Consider the following 24,817-nt stretch of genomic DNA (forward strand, 5'->3'; position numbering starts at 1 on the left):
AAGTCCAGAGCTAAGTCACAGCCCCCTTTAGTTTCTAACACTGACCTATTTGGTGCTCTTATCCAGTCTCATGTCTTTGTGGTGGTTGTCAATTTGGAATAATTAGAAACCATGCTCTAATAAACATTATTTTACACGTTCTAAAAAAAAAAGTATGGATGGGATGATATCAAACCATTATCCTTCCTCTAGTCCTTGAGGTCCTATGCTGCTACTCTGCCCTAATACCTACTACTCTGTCCCTTGGTTACTTGGTACTCATCAAACGTAAGACACCTTCCTGTTGTAGACCCTTTGCACTGGCTATTCCTTGTTCCTGGAGTGTTCCTCCCTACAATCTTCACAAGGCTCTCTCCCTCTCCTCTTCTAAGTCTGTTCCTACGGCACCTCCACAAAACTCACCTGGCCACACTATTTAAAATTCCAATTTGCTTCCCTGATACTCTCATTCCCCTCTACCCTGCCTTACTTCTTTTCTTCACACAAATAACACATATAAGTTTAACATACAATGAATTTCATTATGTTTATGACAAAGATAAAATATTAAAAGCAACAAGAGAAAAATGACAAATAAGATACAAGGGAACTTCTATCAGGTTATCAGCTGATTTCTCAACAGAAACTCTACAAGCCAGAAGAGAATGGCATGATATGTTTAAGTGATGAAAGAGAAGAACCTACAACCAAGAATACCCAGCAAGACTCTCATTCTGATTTGATGGAGAAATCAAAAGTTTTCCAGACAAGCAAAAGTTAAAAGAATTCAACACCACCAAACCAGCTTTACAACAAATTCTAAAGGAACACTAGGCAGGAAACAAGACAAGGAAAAGACCTACAGAAAATAAACCTGAAACAATTAAGAAAATGGTAATAGGATCAAACACATCAGCAATTACCCTAAAAGTAAATGGATTAAATGCACCAAGCAAAAGACACTGATGAAAGCATGTGCTATATATGTGCTTCCACTTACCACATCACTGTTTGATCCCCCAAACTGTATGTAATTATTTTACAGTTAGGCTAATCATGTTCCCATTATGGCTTGCAATTGTCATTCTCTTTTACTTTTTGTCTGGCTATTGATTGTGAAAACTGATAAACATCTTTTATTATTGTGACTATATAACTATTATTCACTTAATACCATTGTATCATGATTGGTCACAGAAAAATAATAGAACTCTATATCACCAAAATGGTCATTTAGTAGAAAACCCTGTAATCACTTTTAAAAATTCAGATGCATATCAGAATTATCTTGGGAATTTTTGAAAAATACAAATGCCCAGATATTGGGTTTTTTCTCCGAAGCTCCAGGTATGTTTCTAGGGAGCAATCATGTTTAAAAACAACTGGACCCTATGATAATCTTTTATTTTTATCTAGTCTGTTTCCCTTTTTCCATTTCATATTCAGTGTTCCCATTTCATTTAGTTTATGTTTCCCAATTCCTCCATCTCTCTTTTTTTGTTATTGTTCTTCCTCAAGCCTTTATCAAGTGTAGTAGAAAAACTTTTGTATACATATATATATAATATGCATAATATATATATTAGATGAAAGTAAAGTGAAAGTGAAATCGCTCAGTCGTGTCTGACTCTGCGACCCCGTGGACTGTAGCCCACCAGGTTCCTCCACCCATGGGATTCTCCAGGCAAGAATACTGGAGTGGGTTGCCATTTCCTTCTCCAGGGGAATCTTCCCGACCCAGGGATCAAATTCAGGTCTCCCTCATTGCAGGCAGATGCTTTAACCTCTGAGCCACCAGGGAAGCCCAGTTAATTTTTGCCTAATAAAAAATTTATGGCATTAAATAAATAAATCTAAGTTGGATAAGGAAGGGAGTGAAGACATAAAGAGGCTGAGAGGAATTAAAAGGTTCCACGACCTACAGCAGTGATTGTCAAACTTTAGCGGTGTAAGAATCACCTGAAAGGGGCAGATTCTGAATTATTCAGTAGGTCAGGGTGAAGACCAAAATTCATTTTCAACAAAGATCCTAGTTGATTCTGATGTAAGAGGGCCATGGACCAATTTTTGAGTAGTAGTGGATTTGAAATGATAGTTTAAAGTGCTATTTTGAAAGAAGCTGAGAGAAAGAGAGAGGGAAATAGTGGGGGAGTGGTGATATTTACTGCAGGAATAGGTGGTTACAGTGTGAGATGACTAATTTATTATCTCAAAGATGGAACAGCCTGGAATGATGAAAGGTTTAAAGTATGCCCAAGGGAGTGGGTGGCTGAAGTGGAGAGTGAAGTAGAAATAAATATCACCAGAGGGGAGTGCCAAAAGTCTAGGTAATAATCTATGTGGACCCTAAAGCTGCCCCAGATGATGGCAGTACTTGTAAGTGACAGGCTAAACTATGAACAAAGTTCAAAACCATTAGTAAATGAGGGGAGGGAACTGCAGCTGGGTAGAGACCAAGCAAAAATATGAAGTTGAAGGACCTGTAATTGGCCAAGAGTTTTTATGCAATGGCAGAAAAGTGAAACTGGCCAATAGTAGGTGAGCCCTTATTGTCTGGCAGGCTTTACATACATCAGTCCATTTCACTCTCACAAACAACAACTCACAAACTTCATATAAAGTGAAAGCGAAAGTGAAGTCGCTCAGTCGTGTCTGACTCTTTGCGTCCCCGTGAACTGTAGCCTACCAGGCTCCTCCATCCAAAGGATTTTCCAGGCAAGGGTACTGGAGTGGGTTGTCATTTCCTTCTCCAGGGGATCTTCCCGACCCAGGGATTGAACCCAGGTCTCCCACATTGTAGGCAGACACTTTACCATCTGAGCCACCAGGGAAGTCATATAAATAAAGTAGGTGCTATTTTTATTCCACTGTTATGAGGAAACAGAAGCTGTTTTAATACAGTTCAGCAAAAAAAAAAAAAAAAGATCCCCAGAATATTGTTAGGGGTGAGGTTACCAATGGAAATATTCCTTTAAATTTTATTTGTACTGAAAGATTTTTTTTCCCCAATATCCAGCAAGTGGCAGCACCAAGTAATTTTATATTAGGTCATTTAATAGAAACAACACACTCTGCATGTATCAAGAGTTCTGTCTACTCCATGCTTTGATGATTTCTTCAGCCGCATCCAGTGTACTGTCTTTCTGTAAATTAATGAAATAGTCATCATTACAAATCAAAATAAATTCAAGATAAAGTAAAAATTTAAATACAAAAAGTACACCAAAGTCAGTCCATCTGTAAGAGTCATGTGGTGGTTTGGGAACTGAGTGATCCTCAACCCCTGATAACTTGAGCCAGGCATAGCTGGTCCTTGGCCTCTGCAGCTAAGACAAAGTCCAGGAACATGGCATGGGGGTGGGGGATACCTTGAGTGGTGTCACTGGAAGCTCTACCCCATTTTAAACCACTTAACCTCAGCAGGAACACAGACACTGGGAAATGGTATCTACAGCATCATCCTTTGCCTTGGTGGCCAAATATACAAGTCACAAGCTCTTTAAGGAGCCTAGCAGCAAATCAAACAGGCCGAATATTTATAATGCTATTATCCCATTGCTGTCAGGCTAGAAAAGTGAATGAGCCTCACAAGAATTCAATGTTAGGGGAGCTATAGAAGTGTCAACAGCAATCATTACATTATACTGTTTTGTGATGCTGGCTGCCAGTTCAGAGCACTTTATTACTACTATCCTGACACCAAAAGAACTCTGCAAATTAACTAATATGGGGCCAAGCAACATTACCAAGAAAATGATCAACAATCTGTATATACAGCTCAGTCTGGAAAGAGCTTAACCTAATCCCAGCCAAAACCATGTCTGTCAATGAGGATGCGTTCACTGCCAAAGACTCAGACTTATAAATGACACTGATGCAGGAGAGCCTGGAGGATGCAGGAGAGCCTGAAGGATGTACTGACGAGAGCCATATTTACTGTTTAGTTCGTTTGGGTAGGAAGAGCGCAAAATCACAGACTTCTTTCAAAGAGCCTTGTAGACAACAAAAGGAAACCCCTCCCTTAGCTCCCAACAAAGAGGATACCAGGCAGAGTGAGACTACAATAATAAATTAATATACAATTACAGAAAAAAGTCAAAGAATACAGAAGAATTTACACTGAAAAATAATCATCTGTTTCTTCCCTTCTCATGCCTTCCTACTACTCCCACCATCCTCTAAATCAACTTCTTATGGCAATTTTGATTTTAGTTCTAGTGATTACCATCAAAATCTAAATAATGTATGCTCCTAGATTTTTAATTTATCAACTTCAGACAATGTTTACCATTCTCTGCTCTGAATGAGGAAAAATTGGTTCTTTTGCCACTACTCTGCTCCCTCCTATTGAAGTCTCACAGTTATAAGCTCCTAACGCCACAGTTAGAGGGCCAACTGTAAAGATATAATTTATTTTTTGAATAGGTAATATGTACATATGGTATAAAATTAAATTGATGGACAAACTTCCTCTTGCTTTCTCTACTCTTTTCCTTTCTCTTCCATCTCTACAGAGTGACTTACTCCAAAGCCATCAGGAGGGAAACAGATCATGTATGGGGGTGGGAGAGCCTCAGCAGCCCGGTGCAGGATGCTACAGGCAGAGTGAAGTAAGAAGACCTTCCACCAGGGTTGGCATGAGGTGGTGGCGATGGCACTAGTGGCACTAACCTGGATCAGGGCGTCCGAATCGAGGGGGTAAGTAAGCAAGGCATCTGTATGGCAGGGTGCTTGCAGGCAGCATGGAGCCTGGAGGGGATGAGGCAGGCATCTGCCAGTGCAGACGGGTATGGAGTGTCAGAGCCTGCAAGGGAAGACGAGCGCTTCTATGCCCTGGGTGACAGTGGTGGCTTTGTGTGTGGTGCTGGAGACTCAGAGGAGGGTATCTCTGCAGGAAGGTGATGGAAGCAGGTCAGCACATGGTGCTGAAGCTCAGGTGAGGTGAGGGTGGTGACCATACAGGGAACAGGGGCGGCAGACTGGGAAAAATGTCAAAGCCTGCGTAGGGTGCAGGGTGTCTGTCGGGGTGGTGGGTGGAGGGGCAGTAGCACTAACAAGAGACGGCCACACGCAGAGGTACTGATTAAAGAATCGGATAAATGATGAGCAAAGTGTTTTTACTGTCAATACTGTCAAGGAAGGTTGTGACTCACATGTACAGGGAGAAAGCCAGAATAAACTTGGAGGTGGTTTCAATGTATTTAGACAGACATAGGAATAAGTAGGATAGATACAGACATAGAAAGTATGGACATACACTTACATGTTCCCTATCTCTGTCTTCTGGGAGGGCCTGGGAATACTAATACCCCAATGAGCACTCGTCATGCCCAGAGCTTGGTTTCTTAATACCATTCTCCAGTAAAAGGGGATTTCAGGTTGAGCTGGACAATGACAAAGTGAACCTACTGCATCTTGAAATGCCAGAAAGTAAGAAAATGCTCAAAAAATGATGGGAGACGTGTCAAAGAAAACAGAGGCCAGCTTAACGGGGCTCTTAATGGCCAAATTTTGGAAAATGTGAGCATCGAAATAAGTAATAATAGTAAATTTTAACCCACTGAATAAAACAAGAATCTATGAGTCCTTACATATATGAATAGTTAAATGAATAAATTATTTGATGTGATATGGAATATTTTCATGGTTTCAAAGTACTTCACCACAAAACATTCATTATTCATCAAGGAAGAAGTGAAACTTTACAGTAGAGAAGCCTGGCAGACACCACCTCAATAAAATGATTAAACTTAACATCACCAGTTGTAGATAAAACTAAAATCATGCGCTATCTGATAGGATGCAAAACAATGAACAAAATATCACTTCTTTGGTTTCTACCAAAAGTGCACAACCTGAATCTATCCATGAGTAAATGACAAACAAATGTTAAGGGACTTTCTTCAAAATAATTGGTCAACAATTTTCAAAAGTATCAACATTATGAAAATCAAGGAAATCTGAGGAAACTTCCCAGCTTGAAGAAGACATGACAACTTAATGCAATGCACGATTCTGGCTTGGACTGACTGACTGATGACTGGCTGACTGACACAACTGTGGCCAGGATTTATTTATTTATTTGCTTATAAAAAAGGACATTATTGGGACAATCAGTGAAACCTGAATTAGATCTGAGGATTAGACAGAATAATATAGCACTCTTAAGTTCATGATGTTGATGATTATACTGTAGAAGAATGTTGTATAATGGAGAATATATAATAAGGTATTTGGCGGTAACAGAGGCATCAACAATTAAGTTAGGAACTTGCTCTACAATTGTTTGGAAAAACAGGTTTCAAAACTTATTTACCGAGACTATTTAAACATATATTTCTTTAGGTAATCCAGCCTCCCACCCATCTCTCTCAGCCATTCAGTTTTCCTCCCCAGAAGCAACAATGGATTTTATTGTGTATCCTTCCAGAGAGACAGTTGAGGCATTTAAAAGCTTCCTCTCTTTTCCTTCCTTCTTTTCCTTTTTATGTAAATGATATCATTCCTCACAAACTAGTCTGCTCCTTGCTTTTCACTTGTTCTTTAGCATTCCACAGAGCTGCTTCACTTGTTTAGGTATGTGAATGTACCATAATTTATTTAAGCAGTCTGCACTGGTGAGTATTGTGGTTGTCTATTATAACTCTGATATCACAAACAATGCTTCACTGAAAATCCTTGAATACAGATCTTCAATATGCAAGTAAATCCACAGGGAAAAATCATACAAGCAGAACTGGTGGGCCAAAGACATGTACATCTACGTTTAGATAATTTTCAAACTAACCACTGTAGAGATTTTACAAATTACACTTGTACTCTCAATCAATGCATCAGAGTATCTTAAGAAACTTTCTAGTTGTTTTGGTTATTTCCAATCTAACAGATAATATAAAATTTCATGGCAGTTTTATTTTTCATTTCTCTTACTATTGAGATGTATCCTTTTATATATTTGACAGCTACTGAGGATTTTACTAATAACCACCGTAAAGTGCTGCCTTTGGTTTGTTTTGTCCTAAAATTTGACCTGGTTTCTTTCAGCTTCCACTTTCTCAGCATGTTTTGCCATCCTTTTATTTTTTGCTTTTCCAAGCAGTTGGGTTAGGTGTGTCAGCTTTCCCTAGGGGCTTGATGTTGCTCCACTGTCTTCCAATAGTGAATGCTGATGCAAAGGAGGTGAGTCTATACTGATCTTCCTCCTCTCCTGTCTCCATGGAGGCCTCGATCACCTTGTGTAGGTACCAAAGGATCATTTATAAAGACCAATATAATACACAAGGTACATCTCAGCATTTTTCTGTGACATTCTGTGACATTCCTGAGGCAAGCCATTTCCTTCCTTGTTTGAAATGGAAAGGATTCTCAAAGCTATAAAATTCTTTCCCAATTCTATTTGCCCTGCCCCCCTCACCTCTACCCCCAACTCCTCCAGGAACTCTAGGTATATCATTTGTCTTCCACATTTATACTTTTTCTAACATTTAAAAACTCTTTGTTCCTGGGAATTCCCTGGCAGCCCAGTCCTTAGGACTCCACGCTTTCACTGCTGAGGGCCCAAGTTCAATTCCTGGTCAGGGAACTAAGATCCTACAAGCTGTATGGTATAGCCAAAAAAACAAAAAATAGAAAGAAATTCTTTGTTCCCTTCACTTCTTTTCACCCACTTTTCTCAATCTTCAGTGTGCTTACAGAAGAATTTAGTGTTCTCTATGCTGCTTCCAATGTCACTACAGTTACCAATTTTTTTTCCCCTTCAATTTCTTATCTGATCTCTGACAGCTACCATTTCATCTTCTTACATTATCTTACTCTAGCTTCCCTGAATTTTAAAAAACTTCTGCTGTTAACTCTTGTTTTAAATGTTTTGAATTTGAAATATAACACTTTTTTCTTGCTCTGTGGCAACAGTTCTTTTTTGGTTTTTGTTTTTTGTTGTTGCTGAATATTCTCTGATACTTATTTTTCATTATATCTTTCTCCTTCTCCTTAATAGCATCTTTGCAGATTCATAGCTGGTTCCTTTTTATTGCTCATTTTTGGTTGAATTCTCTTTGTGAGCTCCCATAGCCAGCACAATTACGGTTCCTATTGTTCTGGGTAATGACTAAGCTACTTGCTGGCTCTATGATTTGTACATGTATTTGCAGATCTGTATAAAAGAGGAGACAGGAAAGACCTAGAAGGGAGTAGAAATTATCTTTGGCTCACAGTAAAGTTAAACATGACTGATGGAGTGAGTTCAGTGAAGGGGAACTCTTTTAAACTTTATTTCTTTCTAACTAATTTAACTGTTTCCCTCCAATTTAATGCGTCCACCTTGCCTCAACACAGCTTTAGCAAAAATGAGAGGAAAGAGTAAATCTATAGCCCTTTGCACTTTGTTCGCATAGGTAGTAGATGACGTGACCGTATGTTTCTACTCTGCCTTGTCCGTGCTGCCAAATGGGTCTGGAGAAGTTTCCACTCACAGTGCACTCACTGTTCCTACTGTTCTGGATAATGAGCAGGCTACCTATTGGCTCTGCCTATTAGGCTGTAGAAGCAGGAGCCTTTCTCCACGTCTTCCCTCTACCATTTCCTTCACTATAGTTGGCAACTCTTCCTCATTTCCTGGGGGATTTGGAATTTGTTTTCCATTTTCCTAGCTGTTCTTTTTAAAAAATAATTTCCAAGAAGAGAATGGGAGAAGGCCTTCTGACCATTTCTAAAACTCGAAGTCTTATGTTACTTTTTTATTCTATTAGTTCTGCTTATAACTTCAAATAATATATATTTATTCCTCTATAAATCTACTATAAGATGCAAGTATTAATGACCTTATCCTTTCTTTTACATTTCAGATAATTAAATGTTGACATTGTTAGATTGTTAAAATTTATATTCTGTTCTAAATAAGTCTCCCATAGTTTGTCTATATGGTGTCTCTAAAAGTTGAAAACAGTGTTTACATCATTCTGACCAGACTTATAGATGAGTGTGTTGGTATAGAGAGTGCCTTAATTTTGATAAGACTGTTTTTAGTAGTGATAACATCTTAAAAATAGCAACAATACATTCAGATTATTTTTTTAGCACAGATCTGATGGTGCTGAATTCTCTTAGCTTTCATTTATCAGGGATGTATATTTTGTTTTCTGTGTAAAAGGACATCTTTCTGAATATAGAATTCTGGCTGACATATTTTTTATGTCAACACTTTAAAGGTGCCACTTCATTGTAATCTGGTCTCTACTGTTTCTGATAAGAAATTAGTCAACATTGGTATCTTTGCTCCCATGCATGTGAAGTGTAGTTTTTCTCTGGCTGCTTTCAAGATCTTATCATTATCTATAGCTTTCAGCAGTTTAATTATGATGTGTCAAGTTGTGAATTTATTTGTATCCTGTGTGGTTCACTGAATTTTTAGATCTCTAAACTGCTATTCACCAAATATAGGGAAATTTAGTCCTTTTTTAAAATATTTTTTCTGCCACATTCTCTTTTCCCTCTTTTTTTCAGACTGGATGATTTCTATGGATCTGTATTAAGGTGGACACTTTTTTTCCCCTCACATCCTCAATCTTCTGTATGTTAAGGTATATTTTTCATACCAAGTATTACATTTTAAAATTCTTTAAGTTCCATTTGGTTCTCTTTTTAATTGCTTTAATCTAGTTGCCCATTATGACCATATTTTCCTGAACACATTTATAATATCTGTTTTACAGTCCTTGTCTACTAATTCCTACATATGACTAAACCTTAAGATCTGTTTCTATTGACTGTATAGAAGTCACATTTTTTTCTTTTTCATTAAAGGTTGTATTTTCTTGTGTCTTCAAATGTGTCTGGATATTTTAATGTTACAGGTAAGGAGTCTAATTATGTTGTAATCCAATAAACTCAGCTTCAAAAAGTGCTGAGTTTTGTTTTGATTATTTTATGGTAGCAAGCCAAAACTTAAAAACTGCATATGAGCACATCATGCCTAGCAAGAGAAAAATAACGGTGCTTTATAAACCAGAAGGAAGGACATTATAAATGTGTAGAACAGGGAACTTACTTTAATGAAGCAAAATCGCACAAATTTCTCAAACTGTGATTTGGTTTCTGCATTACAGAATGCTGAAACTGGGATGGCTGACAGTTTCTGAAAACAAAAAGAAAAATATGAAAACTACTTATACTTTAAATATTAATTTTTAGAGCACAAAAATTAAAAGCAAATAGATACTTCCAAATCTCCACAATAATTTGCAAAAGAAATGTATTTTTAAAATCCTCCAGAGAATTCTCTGGTGAACCAATGGTTAGGATTCTCTGCTTTCACTACCTAGGGCCTAGGTTCAACCCTTGGTCATAGAACTAAGATCCTGTAAACTGCATAGTGTGGCCAAAAAATAAAAATAAATAAATAAAATCTTCCAAATAACTGTGAGTAGAATATCAGGGAATAAAACTACAGCTCATATTTTCCAAAGCATGTCAACAGGCTTCCTTCATAAATTGACTATAATATACAGCACAATATTGCAAAAGCCAGTAAACATTACCTTATTTTTAATCATCCATTTCACGAATTTATAGTCATAAGGTTCCTTGCTGTCCTTCATATCGAAGAGGTCTACATCTAAAACAATAATAAAAATTGGACGGGCTATGTATTATATCTGAGGCAAAGTGTATTTTATTTGTCTACTAGGATTCAAAATTTCCTCATGCTGGATTCATACTGCATGGTATAGTGGAAAGTAAGGAATTCTCAGAGAAGCTTTACAGATATGATGCTCTAAGGCACTACTCACATATACATCTGGTTGATCATGTTTGTGTATACAGCTTTTAGCACTGGAGGAAGAGGCAGGACAAAGAGGAGTGTTACCTTTTTATTTAGAAATAATATATGCCTCTATGATCATTATTAAGGAAATAACCTCAATTTTCAAGGTGTTCATCTGTAAGAATTTTATTTCCAAATAGTAATTCATTATTAGATTGTGAGCTCCACAGGGATATTGCAGTTTATCACTATCCCCATCTCCTAGGTCAGTATCTAGACTGTAAGTACTGAAAAGCATGTTTGTGGAATGAGTAAATTAATATAATTCACTATTTATGAAGGGAAAATATCTACATAGTTCTCCCAAGTGATGTATTTATTGTTTCCCTCTTCCAAATATTTTGCTTAATTTCTTAAAAATTTGGTGAAAAACTTCAAATACACATTCCTATATTTATCTCTTGTTCTAATCTTGCTTTAAGGTCTGGACAAGATATTTCTCTGGCATTGGGATTCAGCAACCTACATTTCATATTGTTTCAACTGTACTGACTTGTACTCAAGATCTTTTTGAATGTCCCAAAGCAACAAACACTGATGGTCACTGTAATCAATTATTTTATCCTTTATTGTGGCTACCCTTGTAGCTCAATTCATAAAGAATGTGACTGCAATGCAGGAGATCCAGGTTTGATCCCTAGGTAGGGAAGATCCTCTGGAGAAAGGACTGACAACTCACTCCAGTATTCATTCTTGCCTGGAGAATCCCCTGGACAGAGGAGACTGGTGGGCTACAATCCATGGGGTCACAAAGAGTCAGATACGACTAAGCAACTAACACACACATACTTTATTGCTCAAAATAAGTCAAGGCAGTTATCTTCTTTCTTTTATTCACTAAATAATACTGGGTTTCTTCAAATTAATAGTGTAAAACCTTGACACTAAAGAAAGGTTCACTTTTATTTTTTTAAATGACTTAATATGGCTTTCCTTATTGATTTTATTTCAATTTTCTCCTGTGACTTAAAAATGTAAAATCTCCGTATAATAATGCTAATAATATTATACCATTTATTACTATCTGTTAATCATGTTACATGATTCTCTCATTCATTTGTCCTATAATTCTGTGAGATACAACAATTCTCATTTTATAGATGAAGTTAAATTATTAAGTCATATGTATGTATGTGTGTTTAATTCAGATTTGACTCTAAAGAAATGACAACTTAAAACAGTGTCTAATTGCAAATTATGTGAAAACTCCAAGTGACAATTACATAAGAGTAGCATACTCAAAGTTAACCTGGAGAGTAGTGATTACAACAGTAGAAGTAAAAACAGGAGGGTACTGACAAACTGTAATTAACACTGTCTAAGAGTCGGACGCGACGAGCAGTTTCACTTTCACTTTTCACTCTCCTGCACTGGAGAAGGAAATGGCAACCCACTCGTGTTCTTGCCTGGAGAACCCCAGGGATGGGGGAGCCTAGTGCGCTGCCGTCTGTGGGGTCGCACAGAGTCGGACACGACTGAAGCGACTTAGCGGTAGCAGCAGCAGCATACTATTCATTTATTCTTTTTTTTAATTTATTGAGGCATAGATAGTGAGGGACAGGGAGGCCTGATGTGCTGTAGCCCACTGGGTAGCAAAGAGTTGGACACAATCTAGCGACTGAACAGCAACAACAAATAGTTGATTTACAATGCTGTGCTAGTTTCTGCAGTATAGCAAAGTGAATCAGTTATACACATACATATATCCACTCTTCCTTAGACTCTTTTCCCACACAGGTCATTACTGTGTACTGAGAAGAGTTCCCTGTGCTACTCAGTAGGTCCTCATTAGTTATCTATTTTATGGGACAGAGGAGCCTAGTGGGCTGCCATCTATGGGGTTGCAGAGTTGGACACGACTGAAATGACTTAGCAGCAGCAGCAGCAGTGTGTATATGTCCAGTTCTTCCATTTATCCCCCTCACCCAGCTTTCCCCCTTGGTAACCATAAGTTTCACTCGGTATGGTAACCACTTATTTATTCTTGTAACACTTAGAAAAGAAATTTATTGCCATGGTACTGAAAGAAAAGGAAGGGAATAAATACAATTCTAAATATTTTATAGTTAGGAGAAAGTTGTAATCTATTTCTTTTCAGTGCTTCAGTTAGAGATGTTCAAACAAACTAAAGAAAATATTTGTTTACTGGAGGTAGGAGTTTGAACCTATGAAAACAAAAATCTGTTGTTGTATTTCCACTATTTCCTCCCTAATTTCACACCTTATCTTACTATCTTCCTATTTGTAATTTTGTCTTCTGATTAAATGTTTCCCTTTTTAGTTCTAGGATGATGCTCACTGGTCAGGGAAGTTGCTAAGTATGCTGCTAAGTTGCTAAGTCACTTCAGCGGTGTCCGACTCTGTGCGACCCCATAGATAGCAGCCCACCAGGCTCCCCCATCCCTGGGATTCTCCAGGCAAGAACATTGGAGTGGGTTGCCATTTCCTTCTCCAATACTAAGTACAGCAGAAAATATATAAGTTTACCGGTTAGTACATGCATCTCTGCATTCAGAGTCCACCTCTGCTACTTATTAATTGATTAACTTCAGTAAATTCCTTGACTTTTAATGACATCTTTCTCAACTATCAATGGGGATATAACAGCACCAATCTTATGGGCTTTGGTGAGATTTTGATGTTTATAAAGCAAACTACTGTATCATAAATGCGCAAAAAAATTAACCAGTTAGTCACTGCTATGAGCTACAAAGAGAATGACTATGTCCATGAATTTTATGGTTCATTTTTATCTTTAAGCTACCATCAAATGAGAGTTTTGTTTCTTGTTTCTGTCTTTTGAAAAAGGTGGGACCAACCTCCAGTATATGAAAGAATTTCTATATTCAAAATAATTAGATGGAAGAGAAAAATAAACTTGTCTTCATATGTAGAAGGGTCTTATAGACATTAACATTCTTTCTCACACAGGTGAAGGACCATAAAGAACACAGATCTTATTCCCCATCATCATAAAAGTTGTTTCCTAGCCCCAATCCTTTCTTTTCCTATTACAACCATTCTAGTTCAAGATCTAGGACCTAAACCAACACTGCATGCAGGCTGGGATCAACTGAGGATAAAATGGGAAACTATGTAAGAGCTTAATGCAAACAAAAGTTGCATTACTATCTTTTTGATGTTTAATGTCAAAATGTGATAAATTTCTTTTAGAATTTACTATCTGGAAAAGTTTGGCTCCAGGAAAGACTTACTCTTATCTAAAAAGCTGTTAAGTTTAATTTTATAAGAATCATGGAACTAATTCCATTTGTCTATTTGTCTTTGTTGCCATGAAGCTTGGAACCAAGTTAAGGCTAATTACAATACAGCTGACCCTTGAACAATACAGGTTTGAACTGCTTAAGTACACTTATATACAGATTTTTTTTCAATAGCAAACACCATGGTACATACAATCCATGGTTGGTTGTATCCACTTCTGTGGAACCTTAGATAAGCAGGGACTACATACACAGAAGGACCTCAGATATGGAGGGCCAACTATAAATTATACATGGATTTGCAGCTGAACAGAGTTGCCATCTTGCAACCCCTGCATTATTCTAGGGTCAACTACATATGAACCCAGGTGACTAAAATATTTGCTTCCCCTACTCCATGTTACATTAACATATGAATATTTCTACTTACATATTATTGCATAGAAGACTTTAACTATGAATTAGCTCAAAGTTTTATTGGAAGCAGATAAAAGTAAAATAATCTTCTTCTAAATAGATGAAAACTGTGCTATTTCTTTTTATCATTTCATGAAATGAGCTGCACATTTAAGCCCAATACAGAAAAAGTGATTTCTAAACCTTAGCATATGGAACATCATAAGGGTTTTTATATAAGAAGAGATCTTAGGAGCCTGACAAATATAGCGCTCTGGCAACAGCAGAGCCAAGAACCCCTGGTCACTCTGCTTTTCTTACAACAAATGAGTAAATAATAATCACTGCTTTGTTATAAAGTTGAAAGTTTCTAGCTTCATAAAATTTAGTATATATAAAAGAATTTTTAAGCTCACTGGCATATCACTTCACTGTATAAAACATTTAAAACTGCACAATTGCTGTAATTTCTGTCTAAATAAATTATGCTCTTAAATTTACTGTGATTAATACAACAGTTCTGGGGAAGAAATATGTTATACATAAAATATTATTATGCTTCTAACTTTAGATTTGTACGGCATGTCAGAATTCCATGTCGTAGCTTCAGGTAATATAAAGGTCATCGTTTTTTTGGAGACAAAACTATTTGGAATCTAGCTGTATGACTTCAGGCAAGTTATTCTCTAAGTCTCCACGTCTTAAAAAACAGAGATAACAATGCTTTTTTAAAAAAGAGTATTTGAAGTATCAGCATGCAGTAGACCCTCAATAAATATTACTTTCCTCCTTGACTTCATTTCTGTATACTCTAAAGTGACAAGTATTCTCCAATAGCATCAATATTTTAGAAATATTTTTCTTGAGTAAAAAGGAAACTAAAAAATTTTACTGGAAGGAACACAAGGGACATACACTTTTTCATGTATCTGTTTTAAATTACATACCAGAACAAGGTAACAGCAAATTCTATGTTTATTAGAATACCTAGAACAAGTAACTCCATAATAGTCATATTCAAGGTCAATGGCCTAATCATCAAGATGATTGCAGAACACTGACACTGTGGAAATCCATTTTCCCATAAATGAAAGGCTGATATTGGCTTTGGTACCAATCTTTTCTTCATAAATTTGATATAATTCCCCACCTAGGTTTCTGTATATTTGAATAATAAAAACCTTTACAAACCTAGCAAAGACACGTCAGCAATGATGAAGTATCCCCCATCAGGAACTATGGGTTTTAGGCCAACGCTTTCAAGTAAATGTACCATCCGATCTCTTTTTACTTCTAACTCTTTTGGCAAAGAATTGAAGTAACATTCTGGGTCATCCATGCGCTTGATGTCAATCCAGAAAGCTTGAGCCAAGGCTTCCTGTATATTAAGATCGAAAAATATGGAAAGGAAATATGGCAATGTTATGTACTGCCAAGTTTATTGGTATAAAAAATAAAGACTGTCTGAGTAATATTACTGACAAGAAAGTCATTCAGGGAATTACAGTTGAACCTATGTGAGATTCTACAGATTAATGGAAGAATAAGCTACATGGAAATGATTAAATCTAATGTGAAGAACTGAGGATGAACCACAAACATTCAAATTGAAATAGAGGTACAGTTCTCCCTTAGTATTCACACAGGTGACTGGTTCCAGGGCCCCTACAAATACCAAAATCCAAGGATGTTCAAGTCTTTTATATGAAATGCATCCATGGGCTCTGCATCTGTGAATTCAACCAACCCTGAATCCACAATCTTTAGTTGAATCAACGGATGCAGAACCTGTGGACAGGGAGGTTATATAAAGATGTATTATACAGATATATAAAGATGCCTTACTTGGAAATGAAAAAGACAACGGTGTTTTCTACTAAGGTTAGCTTTAGAGTGATTTGCTAGATCTAAGCCTGAAAGACAATCAGAGAAATGATAAACTAGCCAGTGCTTCCCCATTACCTTTCAGGACAAGATAGTATAAATGAAAGCTGATCGATCTACTGTGTCACTCTTCATAAGTATATGAATCCCTGTACTAATCATTCACATTTTTCCTCCACTGCTTTTATCAACATCTGACATATTATGCTGTTAAAACATTTACTTGTTTATTATCTGTGCTCCCCCAACAGGCTATAAGCTCCAAAAGGGCAGGAATTCTTGACTGCTTTATCTCTGACACTCAGTATTTGTTTAATAAGTGAATAGATTTATTTTGAGAATGAAAAGAGTTGAATACAATAAAATCAATGTCCAACTAGCTTTTATCACGATATCACTCTATAGTCATTTGAAAAAAAAATTTATTAGTTTTTTTCTTATTCAGTAGGTATTTTTGATAGGAAACAAAAAAGTTTATTGTAGCCAACATATGTTCCAGTTTTGGCTTTTTAACTGCTTCCCAACAAATAGTTTTCAGTATTCTGATTATTCACAGAATGATAGTACATAGATCCGTGTTTTATAGATATTAAAAAACTAGAAACAATATAAAAAATATACATTAAAAAGTCTTAAAACCCATCCCAGACCCTATCTATACTAGTTTCATCTGTTCCCTTTACCCCTCAGATAGGCACTTTAACTAGTTTCATATGGTTCTTCCTAGATTCTTTAAGAAAGTATAAACAAATAGTTTTCTCCCTTTCTTATACAGAATATAACATAAATAATGATATATACTGCTCTGTATCTTGCTTTTATTTTTACAATATATCCTGGATATCTTTCCATATCAGTAAATATAGAGTTTTCTCATTCTTTTTTGTTTTTCCTTCCCCTTTCCTTTCTTTCCACTTTTAAACAGCCATCGTGATAGAGTAATGGCCCCTAAAGAAGTCCACATCTTAATGCCTGGAACCTGTAAGTATGTTATATTGCATGGTAAAATTAACATTGCAAATGTGATTTAAGTTAAAGACCTTGGAGATGGAGAGATTATCTTGGATCTGTGGGCCTAATGTAATCATAAGGATTCTTCTAAGAGAAAGAAAGTGGCAACAGAGTCAGTGTTACGAGGGCTCTGTGTTGATAGAGGCAGAGGTGGCAGTAAAGTGACCACAGGAATGCGAGTACCCCCAGAAGCTGGAAAAGACAAGGAGCAGATTCTGCCTTGGAGCCTCCAGGGGAAATGTAGCAGGGTCGACACTTGCTTTTAGCCCTGAAAGACCCTTAGGGACTTCTGACTTCCAGAATGTAAGATAAAATACTTGTGTTGTTTTCAGCCACTAAGTGTATGCAAGTGTTAGTTGCTCAATCATGTCCAACTCTTTGTGACCCAATGGACTATAGCCTCTGTGCATGGAATTCTCCAGTCAAGAATACTGAGTGGGCTGCCATTTCCTACTCCAGGGAATTTTCCCAACCCAGGGATCGAACCCAGGTCTCCCAGACTACGGGTAGATTCTTTACCATCTGAGCCATCAGGGTGGTAATTTGGTACAGAGAACTAGGAAACTAACACAGTCATGTAACATAAAAATGTTTAGATAGACCATAGTTTATTTAATCCATTATCTGTAGATGAACTATTCCCCATCTTCTGCAATGAATGACCACGTACATATAGAGCTTCCTAAATCTGCAGAGAACAACTATAAGGTAAGTGCTCAAAGGATACACTGCTTCTTCACAGAGCACACATATCTGAAATTTTGCTTGGGGCTGTCATATCCTCCAGAGAGTTTGCAGCATTTTGCAGTCCCCACTAGCAATGTATGAGTGATTAAAGTTAAAATTTTATGTGTTAAAACCAAAGCCATTCTTGATAGCAATGAATATGTGTTTGCTTCTAAATTTCCAAATTATACTGGAAGGACATGAAGGAACTGAGCCTACTGAAGTACACAACATAAAAATAACACCTCTGCCCAAAGCCCATGCAGCAGCCCTAAATTACTGTAACACCTACCTGTAAGGGGGTTGCACAAGTATAAACGGTGTTTTGCTGAACTGTCTGTAAATGTTTTATCAAATGTTTAGGACCAATGGACCAGCCAAGCTGCAAAAGGAAAATATTTAAAAATGAATCTAATTGTACGTACCAGATCTGATAGAGTAGCTAAGCTTAATGCAATTATTAAATATATGCATTTCTAAAATGTTCACACTATGAAAGCTGTGTAGTCTTAGTAGTTAGAAATATTTCAACCTTGATCTTTTTGTGGAATAGTTTCCAACTGAAGTCACTAAATTCTGCCTTCAGAAGGCAAACAGTGCTTGCAATCACTATTATCTACCCTTCTCTTTGAATTTTCTATTTTTGATATTCTGAAAGTCTAATATCTGATAACAAAGCTTGTTTGAATCAGATATAGACAAAAGTAACTTTCAATGAGGGGCTTAAGGGACTCTTCTACAATATCGTTCTCCAGGCTCATTTTTGATACTCCCTACTTCTTAGCCAAGTTCAGGAGAAGTGAAACTGGAAGATAATCAAGTTTCAATTGGATCAATTGCAATTGTATTACATAGTACAGTGGTTAAGTGCATGGATTCTAAACCTAGATTTCCTGCCCTGGCTGGAATTCGAATTTATTATCAATGAAACCTTAGGCAAGTTACTTAGAGTCTCTGTACTTTAGTTTTATTGTCTGTAAAATGGGAATAATAAATTATGCCCATCTCATAACGTGGTTATGAGAATGAAAGGAATTAGTATGTGTAAATCTCTAGAATCCGGCACATAGTAAGCGTCAAAATACTCAGTTCAGTTCAGTTCAGTCGCTCAGTCATGTCCTACTCTTTGCGACCCCATGAACCACAGCACACCAGGCCTCCCTGTCCATTACCAACACCCGGAGTTTACTCAACCTCATGTCCATTGAGTTGGTGATGCCATCCAACCATCTCATCCTCTGTCGTTCACTTTTCCTCCTGCCCTCAATCCTTCCCAGCACCAGGGTCTTTTCGAATGAGTCAGCTCTTTGCATCAGGTGGCCAAAGTATTGGAGTTTCAGCTTCAGCATCAGTCCTTCCAATGAACATCCAGCACTGATCTGCTTTAGGATGGACTGGTTGGATCTCCTTGCAGTCCAAGGGACTCTCAAGAGTCTTCTCCAACAACACAGTTCAAAAGCATCAATTCTTTAGTGCTCAGCTTTCTTTATAGTTCAACTCTCACATCCATACATGTCTACTGGAAAAACCATAGCCTTGACTAGATGGACCTTTGTTGGTAAAGTGATGTCTCCGCTTTTTAATATGCTGTCTAGGTTGGTCATAAATTTCCTTCCAAGGAGTAAGCATCTTTTAATTTCATAGCTGCAATCACAATCTGCAGTGATTTTGGAGCCCAGAAAAATAAAGTCTGTCACTGTTTCCACTGTTTCCCGATCTATTTCTCATGAAGTGATGGGACCAGATGCCATGATCTTTGTTTTCTGAATGTTGATCTTTAAGCCAACTTTTTCACTCTCCTTTTTCACTTTCAAGAAACTCTTTAGTTCTTCACTTTCTGCCTTAGGGGTGGTCTTATCTGTATATCTGAGGTTATTGATATTTCTTCCGGAAAGCTTGATTCCAGCTTGTGCTTCATCCAGCCCAGCGTTTCTCATGAAGTACTCTGCATAGAAGTTAAATAAGCAGGATGACAATATACAGCCTTGACGTACTCCTTTTCCTATTTGGAACCAGTCTGTTGTTCCATGTCCAGTTCTAATTGTTGCTTCCTGACCTGCATACAGGTTTCTCAAGAGGCAGGTCAGGTGGTCTGGTATTCCCATCTCTTTCAGAATTTTCCACAGTTTATTGTCATCCACACAGTCAAAGGCTTTGGCATAGTCAATAAAGCAGAAATAGATGTTTTCTGGAACTCTCTTGCTTTTTCAATGATCCAGTGGATGTTGGCAATTTGATCTCTGGTTCCTCTACCTTTTCTAAAATCACCTTGAACATCTGGAAATTCAGGGTTCACGTATTGCTGTAGTCTGGCTTGGAGAATTTTGAGCATTACTTTACTAGCGTGTGAGATGAGTGCAATTGTACGGTAGTTTGAGCATTCTTTGGCACTGCCTTTCTTTGGGATTAGAATGAAAACTGACCCTTACCAGTCCTGTGGCCACTGCTAAGTTTTCCAAATTTGCTGACATATTGAGTGCAGCACTTTCACAGAACATCTTTCAGGATTTGAAATAGATCAACTGGGATTCCTGCCTCTTGCGAAAACTGATCTGCTTCATGGACAGAGGAGCCTGGTGGGCTACAGTCCACAGGGTTGCAAAGAGTCGGACACGACTGAGCGACTTCACTTTGAGCATTCTTTGGCATTGCCTTTCTTTGGGATTAGAATGAAAACTGACCTTTACCAGTTCTGTGGCTATTGCTGAGTTTTCCAAATTTGCTGACATACTGAGTGCAGCACTTTCACAGCATCATCTTTCAGGATTTGAAATAGCTCAACTGGGATTCCTGTCTCTTGTGAAAACTGACCTGCCTCTTGTGAAACCTGTATGCAGGTCAGGAAGCAACAGTTAGAACTGGACATGGAACAATAGACTGGTTCCAAATAGGAAAAGGAGCACATCAAGGCTGTATATTTTCACCCTGCTTATTTAACTTATATGCAGAGTATATCATGAGAAACGCTGCACTGGAAGAAGCATGAGGTGGAATCAAGATTTCCAGGAGAAATATCAATAACCTCAGATATGCAGATGACACCACCCTTATGGCAGAAAGTGAAGAAGAACTAAAGAGCCTCTTGATGAAAGTGAAAGAGGAGAGTGAAAAAGTTGGCTTAAAGCTCAACATTCAGAAAACTAAGATCACGGCATCTGGTCCCATCATTTCATGGGAAATAGATGGGGAAAGAGTGGAAACAGTGGCTGACTTTATTTTTGGGACTCCAAAATCACTGCAGATGTTGATTGTAGCCATGAAATTAAAAGACGCTTACTCCTTGGAAGGAAAGTTATGACCAACCTAGACAACATATTTAAAAGCAGACACATTACTTTGTCAACAAGGGTCCATCTAGTCAATGCTATGATTTTTCCAGTGGTCATGTCTGTATGTGAGAGTTGGACTATAAAGAAAGCTGAGCGCAGAAGAACTGATGTTTTTGTACTGTGGCGATGGAGAAGACTCTTGAGAGTCCCTTGGACTGCAAGGAATCCAGCCAGCCCATCCTAAAGCAATCAGTGCTGGGTGTTCACTGGAAGGACTGACGTTGAAGCTGAAACTCCAATACTTTGGCCACCTGATGAGAAGAGTTGAGTCATTTTAAAAGACCCTGATGCTGGGAAAGATTGAGGGCAGGAGAAGAAGGGGATGACAGAGGATGAGATGGTTAGATGGCATCACTGACTCAATGAACATGGGTTTGGGTGGACTCTGGGAGTTGGTAATGGACAGCGAGGCCTGGCATGCTGCGGTTCATGGGGTCACAAGGAGTCGGACACGACTGAGCTACTGAGCTAAACTGGGATTCCATCACTTCCACTAGCTTTGTTTGTAGTGATGCTTCCTAAGGCCCACTTGACTTCACATTCCAGGATGTCTGGCTCTACGTGAGTGATCATACCATGGTGATTAACTGTGTCATGAAGATCTTTTTTGTTCAGTTCTTCCCATTAGCTATTATTTTTTCTCCTTTTAATTAATATACAGTAATCCAAACATTATTTTTAAAAAAAAAGAGTATCATCAGTTGGTTACTTATAAATAAGAAAATTACCCTATTTCTCTTACTTTCAAAAGAATGATTATGTCTCAAAAAGGATAAAAACATGAAAACTGAATAAGATAGCAGATCAGTAAGTATAAAAACCTGTATAAACTGAGTATTTATGCATTTGCAACATGCAAAAAACTCTACAAGAAATAAGGTACGTGCCTGTTTTCAAACAATTAAATTCTTCATCTTACCTTCCAGCCAGTTACACTGAAAGTCTTTCCAGCACTTCCTATGGTTATTGTTCTCTCCCACATACCTGGAAAAGTGGCTGAATAGCAAAAAAAAGGGGGGAAAAGGTTAGTTAATTGCTTTATGATCAGTCTATACTCAGTATAATCTAAAAACAAAAATGCCTTATAATATAGGCAGTAGAATTATTTCAATAGGTTTTTAAGAGATAATTTAGCTATAACCAAAACTCAGCTGAAAACGTTACCAAGCTTGAAAACATTTAAGTGGCAAAATCATCTCCTAGGGCAGGAATGGTGAGAAGCCGCAGCCAGCAGCGCTCCGGGCCGGCTCAGTGCAGTGGTCATGGGAGCAACAGCATCCGGCCCTCAGTGTTAGTGGCAGCTGGCGGCCAGCACGATCGTTCTGTGGCCCAGTTTTGGTTGTGGTTCTGGTAGTGTTTAGCTCACCTCTACTCTGTCCATTTTCTGAGTCTATTTCTACAGGATTCCTAGGGCAGTGGTTCTTAAAATATATTTCCCACCTAGCAATATCAGTATCACTGGGGAAGTCATAAAAAAGGCAAATTCTTGGATCCTCAGAAACTCTGGGGAAGGCCCCACAGTTTGCAGGCATGTGCAAGAGTGAGGGTATGTATTTTAGAAATAGCACACTAAGATGTAAATCCATGACATATCTTGAAGTCATCTTCTCATAGCAAGTAAAGTGTCTACTAAGATATCAGGTAGCTAAAGAAAGTTCCAAAATGTAAACATATGCAATTTCAGCCTATCATGAAATATCCATCAATATTTATAAAGGTAGGAAAGCCATATAAATTGGAAGAGTTACCACTGTATTCTCTGTGAAACCCAAAAAGAAATCCCAAAAGGACAAATTAAAAAAACATTTAGAGGGTCCATTCGAAGACAGAATATTCTAAGATATATCCTCTCAAGTTTTGAGACATTTCTAGTCTTCCAAAATATTCCAAAGGACATGGATGTCTTACTTTCCTATTTGACCACAGAAATATCTAAACTATGTATAAGGCAGAATATCACTCCCTTTAAAGTAATAATATATATTCCAAATCAGGAACATCTGTTATTAACACTTAGAAATAAATTCTTTGAAAATAAGAATTACCCAAACTAATACAAGCCTAGCAAGTTTTAACAATAAGTTAAACATGAAGTAAATAAAAACTATGTACACATCAAATGTAGGTTACATTCACAAAATATCAAAACTAATTAAAGTATTTAAAAGCTAAATATTTTCTTGATGATGGCTATTTTGGCCATATAAAAGAGAATCTTTTTTTTTTTTCTTTCAAGGAGTAAGATGATCAGCTAAATAATTTATGAGGAATTCTATATTAATTTTCCAAATATCAAGGGATTAGTATATAAATACCAATGTATTAGTATAATCTCTTCCAGAACAGAGGTTTCTTTTGTTGAATGTAATGTCATTTTACTGAAAACTGGAGACACCATTTGAGTCAAGAATGTGACCCAGTATGAACAAATTCTACAGTTCCAATTAAGAGTCCTAAGTAATTTAAAACCTGGAGAATGAAATGGCAACCCACTCCAGTATTCTTGCCTGGACAATCCCAGGGACAGAAGAGCCTGGCGGGCTACAGTCTATGGGGTTGCAAGAGTCAGACATAACTTAGTGACTAAACACACAGAAGCACAAGTAATTTAAGAACATCTAGATAATCACGTCCTCTCCGTCTCAGAGATCTGGGGAGCTACAGAAGTTAAACAGAGTAGATGACCACAACACTGCATGTGCACATAGCAACAAAGAAAAAAAAGTCTTTACAGATCTGATGATTTAGAAAAACCGTATCTAGTTCCAGTACTGGTAAGTTTAGCCTGCAGTTACAGATGAAAGGCAACTGGTCTTTGCACTTCTCATGTATGACCCATCCTCCTTAAATCAACCACAGCAGCTATAACAGTTATTCACAGGCGACTTAGGCTTCAATAGAAGTCAGATAAAGATTAGAGACATGATGAAGAGTGCAAGCTACACCTAGGAAAACTGTCTCTGTGACATGAAGGTGATGCTAATTTCATGATGTGTGGGCAGAATCTCATTGTATTAAAGAGCTACTATTGCACTCTGCAAATTGATGGAATAGCCATTTCATAACTTTCATGTAACAAAGGCCATCATATTTAACAGAATACATTTTCACATGTTTGCACTCTCTAAATAATGAAATAGAATGAATAATGAAATGAATAATAATGATAATGAAACAGAAATGAATAATGAATTCATTTTTTTCTTGTTTGAACATCCTGAGTTGTTATAACTAAAAAATCTGAGCTAAAAATATATGCCTTGATATCTTTAGCAAATAATACCATTTACACTTTTACCATGAAGTATTTATAAAATAAGGTTTAAACAATAAGTTTCAAGATCACTTAAAGCAATGTTTTGAAAAGAATATTGCTAAACTGAGTTAAATAAAATGTAAAAGCTTTGAGTTATTCCATAGACATGAACATTTGTAAAATGTACAAA

The 24,817-nt window shown here is 37.3% G+C and overlaps 1 protein-coding gene across 10 annotated transcripts in view; it reads right to left on the minus strand.

The window, feature by feature from the left end:
* The window catches only part of KYAT3 (kynurenine aminotransferase 3), a 78,443-nt gene that overhangs the window by 9,517 nt on the left and 44,109 nt on the right, over nucleotides 1-24,817 (minus strand). For 2 of the 10 annotated variants that reach the window (XM_060411547.1, XM_042240212.1), the window contains 6 exons: nucleotides 22,291-22,367; nucleotides 18,335-18,424; nucleotides 15,613-15,799; nucleotides 10,515-10,591; nucleotides 10,025-10,111; nucleotides 2,822-3,122 (listed from right to left, as the gene is read on the minus strand). In XM_060411547.1, coding sequence (XP_060267530.1) covers nucleotides 3,060-3,122; nucleotides 10,025-10,111; nucleotides 10,515-10,591; nucleotides 15,613-15,799; nucleotides 18,335-18,424; nucleotides 22,291-22,367 — 581 coding nt within the window. In that variant the 3' untranslated portion in view covers nucleotides 2,822-3,059. Of the gene's footprint in view, nucleotides 1-2,821; nucleotides 3,123-3,157; nucleotides 4,784-6,461; nucleotides 10,112-10,514; nucleotides 10,592-15,612; nucleotides 15,800-18,334; nucleotides 18,425-22,290; nucleotides 22,368-24,817 lie in introns of those variants that run through there. The other 8 variants (XM_042240217.2, XM_060411539.1, XR_009599704.1 and 5 more) reach the window with 6 other exon arrangements.

This window comes from Ovis aries, chromosome 1 (assembly GCF_016772045.2).
Source record: "Ovis aries strain OAR_USU_Benz2616 breed Rambouillet chromosome 1, ARS-UI_Ramb_v3.0, whole genome shotgun sequence".
NCBI classification, from domain to species: domain Eukaryota; kingdom Metazoa; phylum Chordata; class Mammalia; order Artiodactyla; family Bovidae; genus Ovis; species Ovis aries.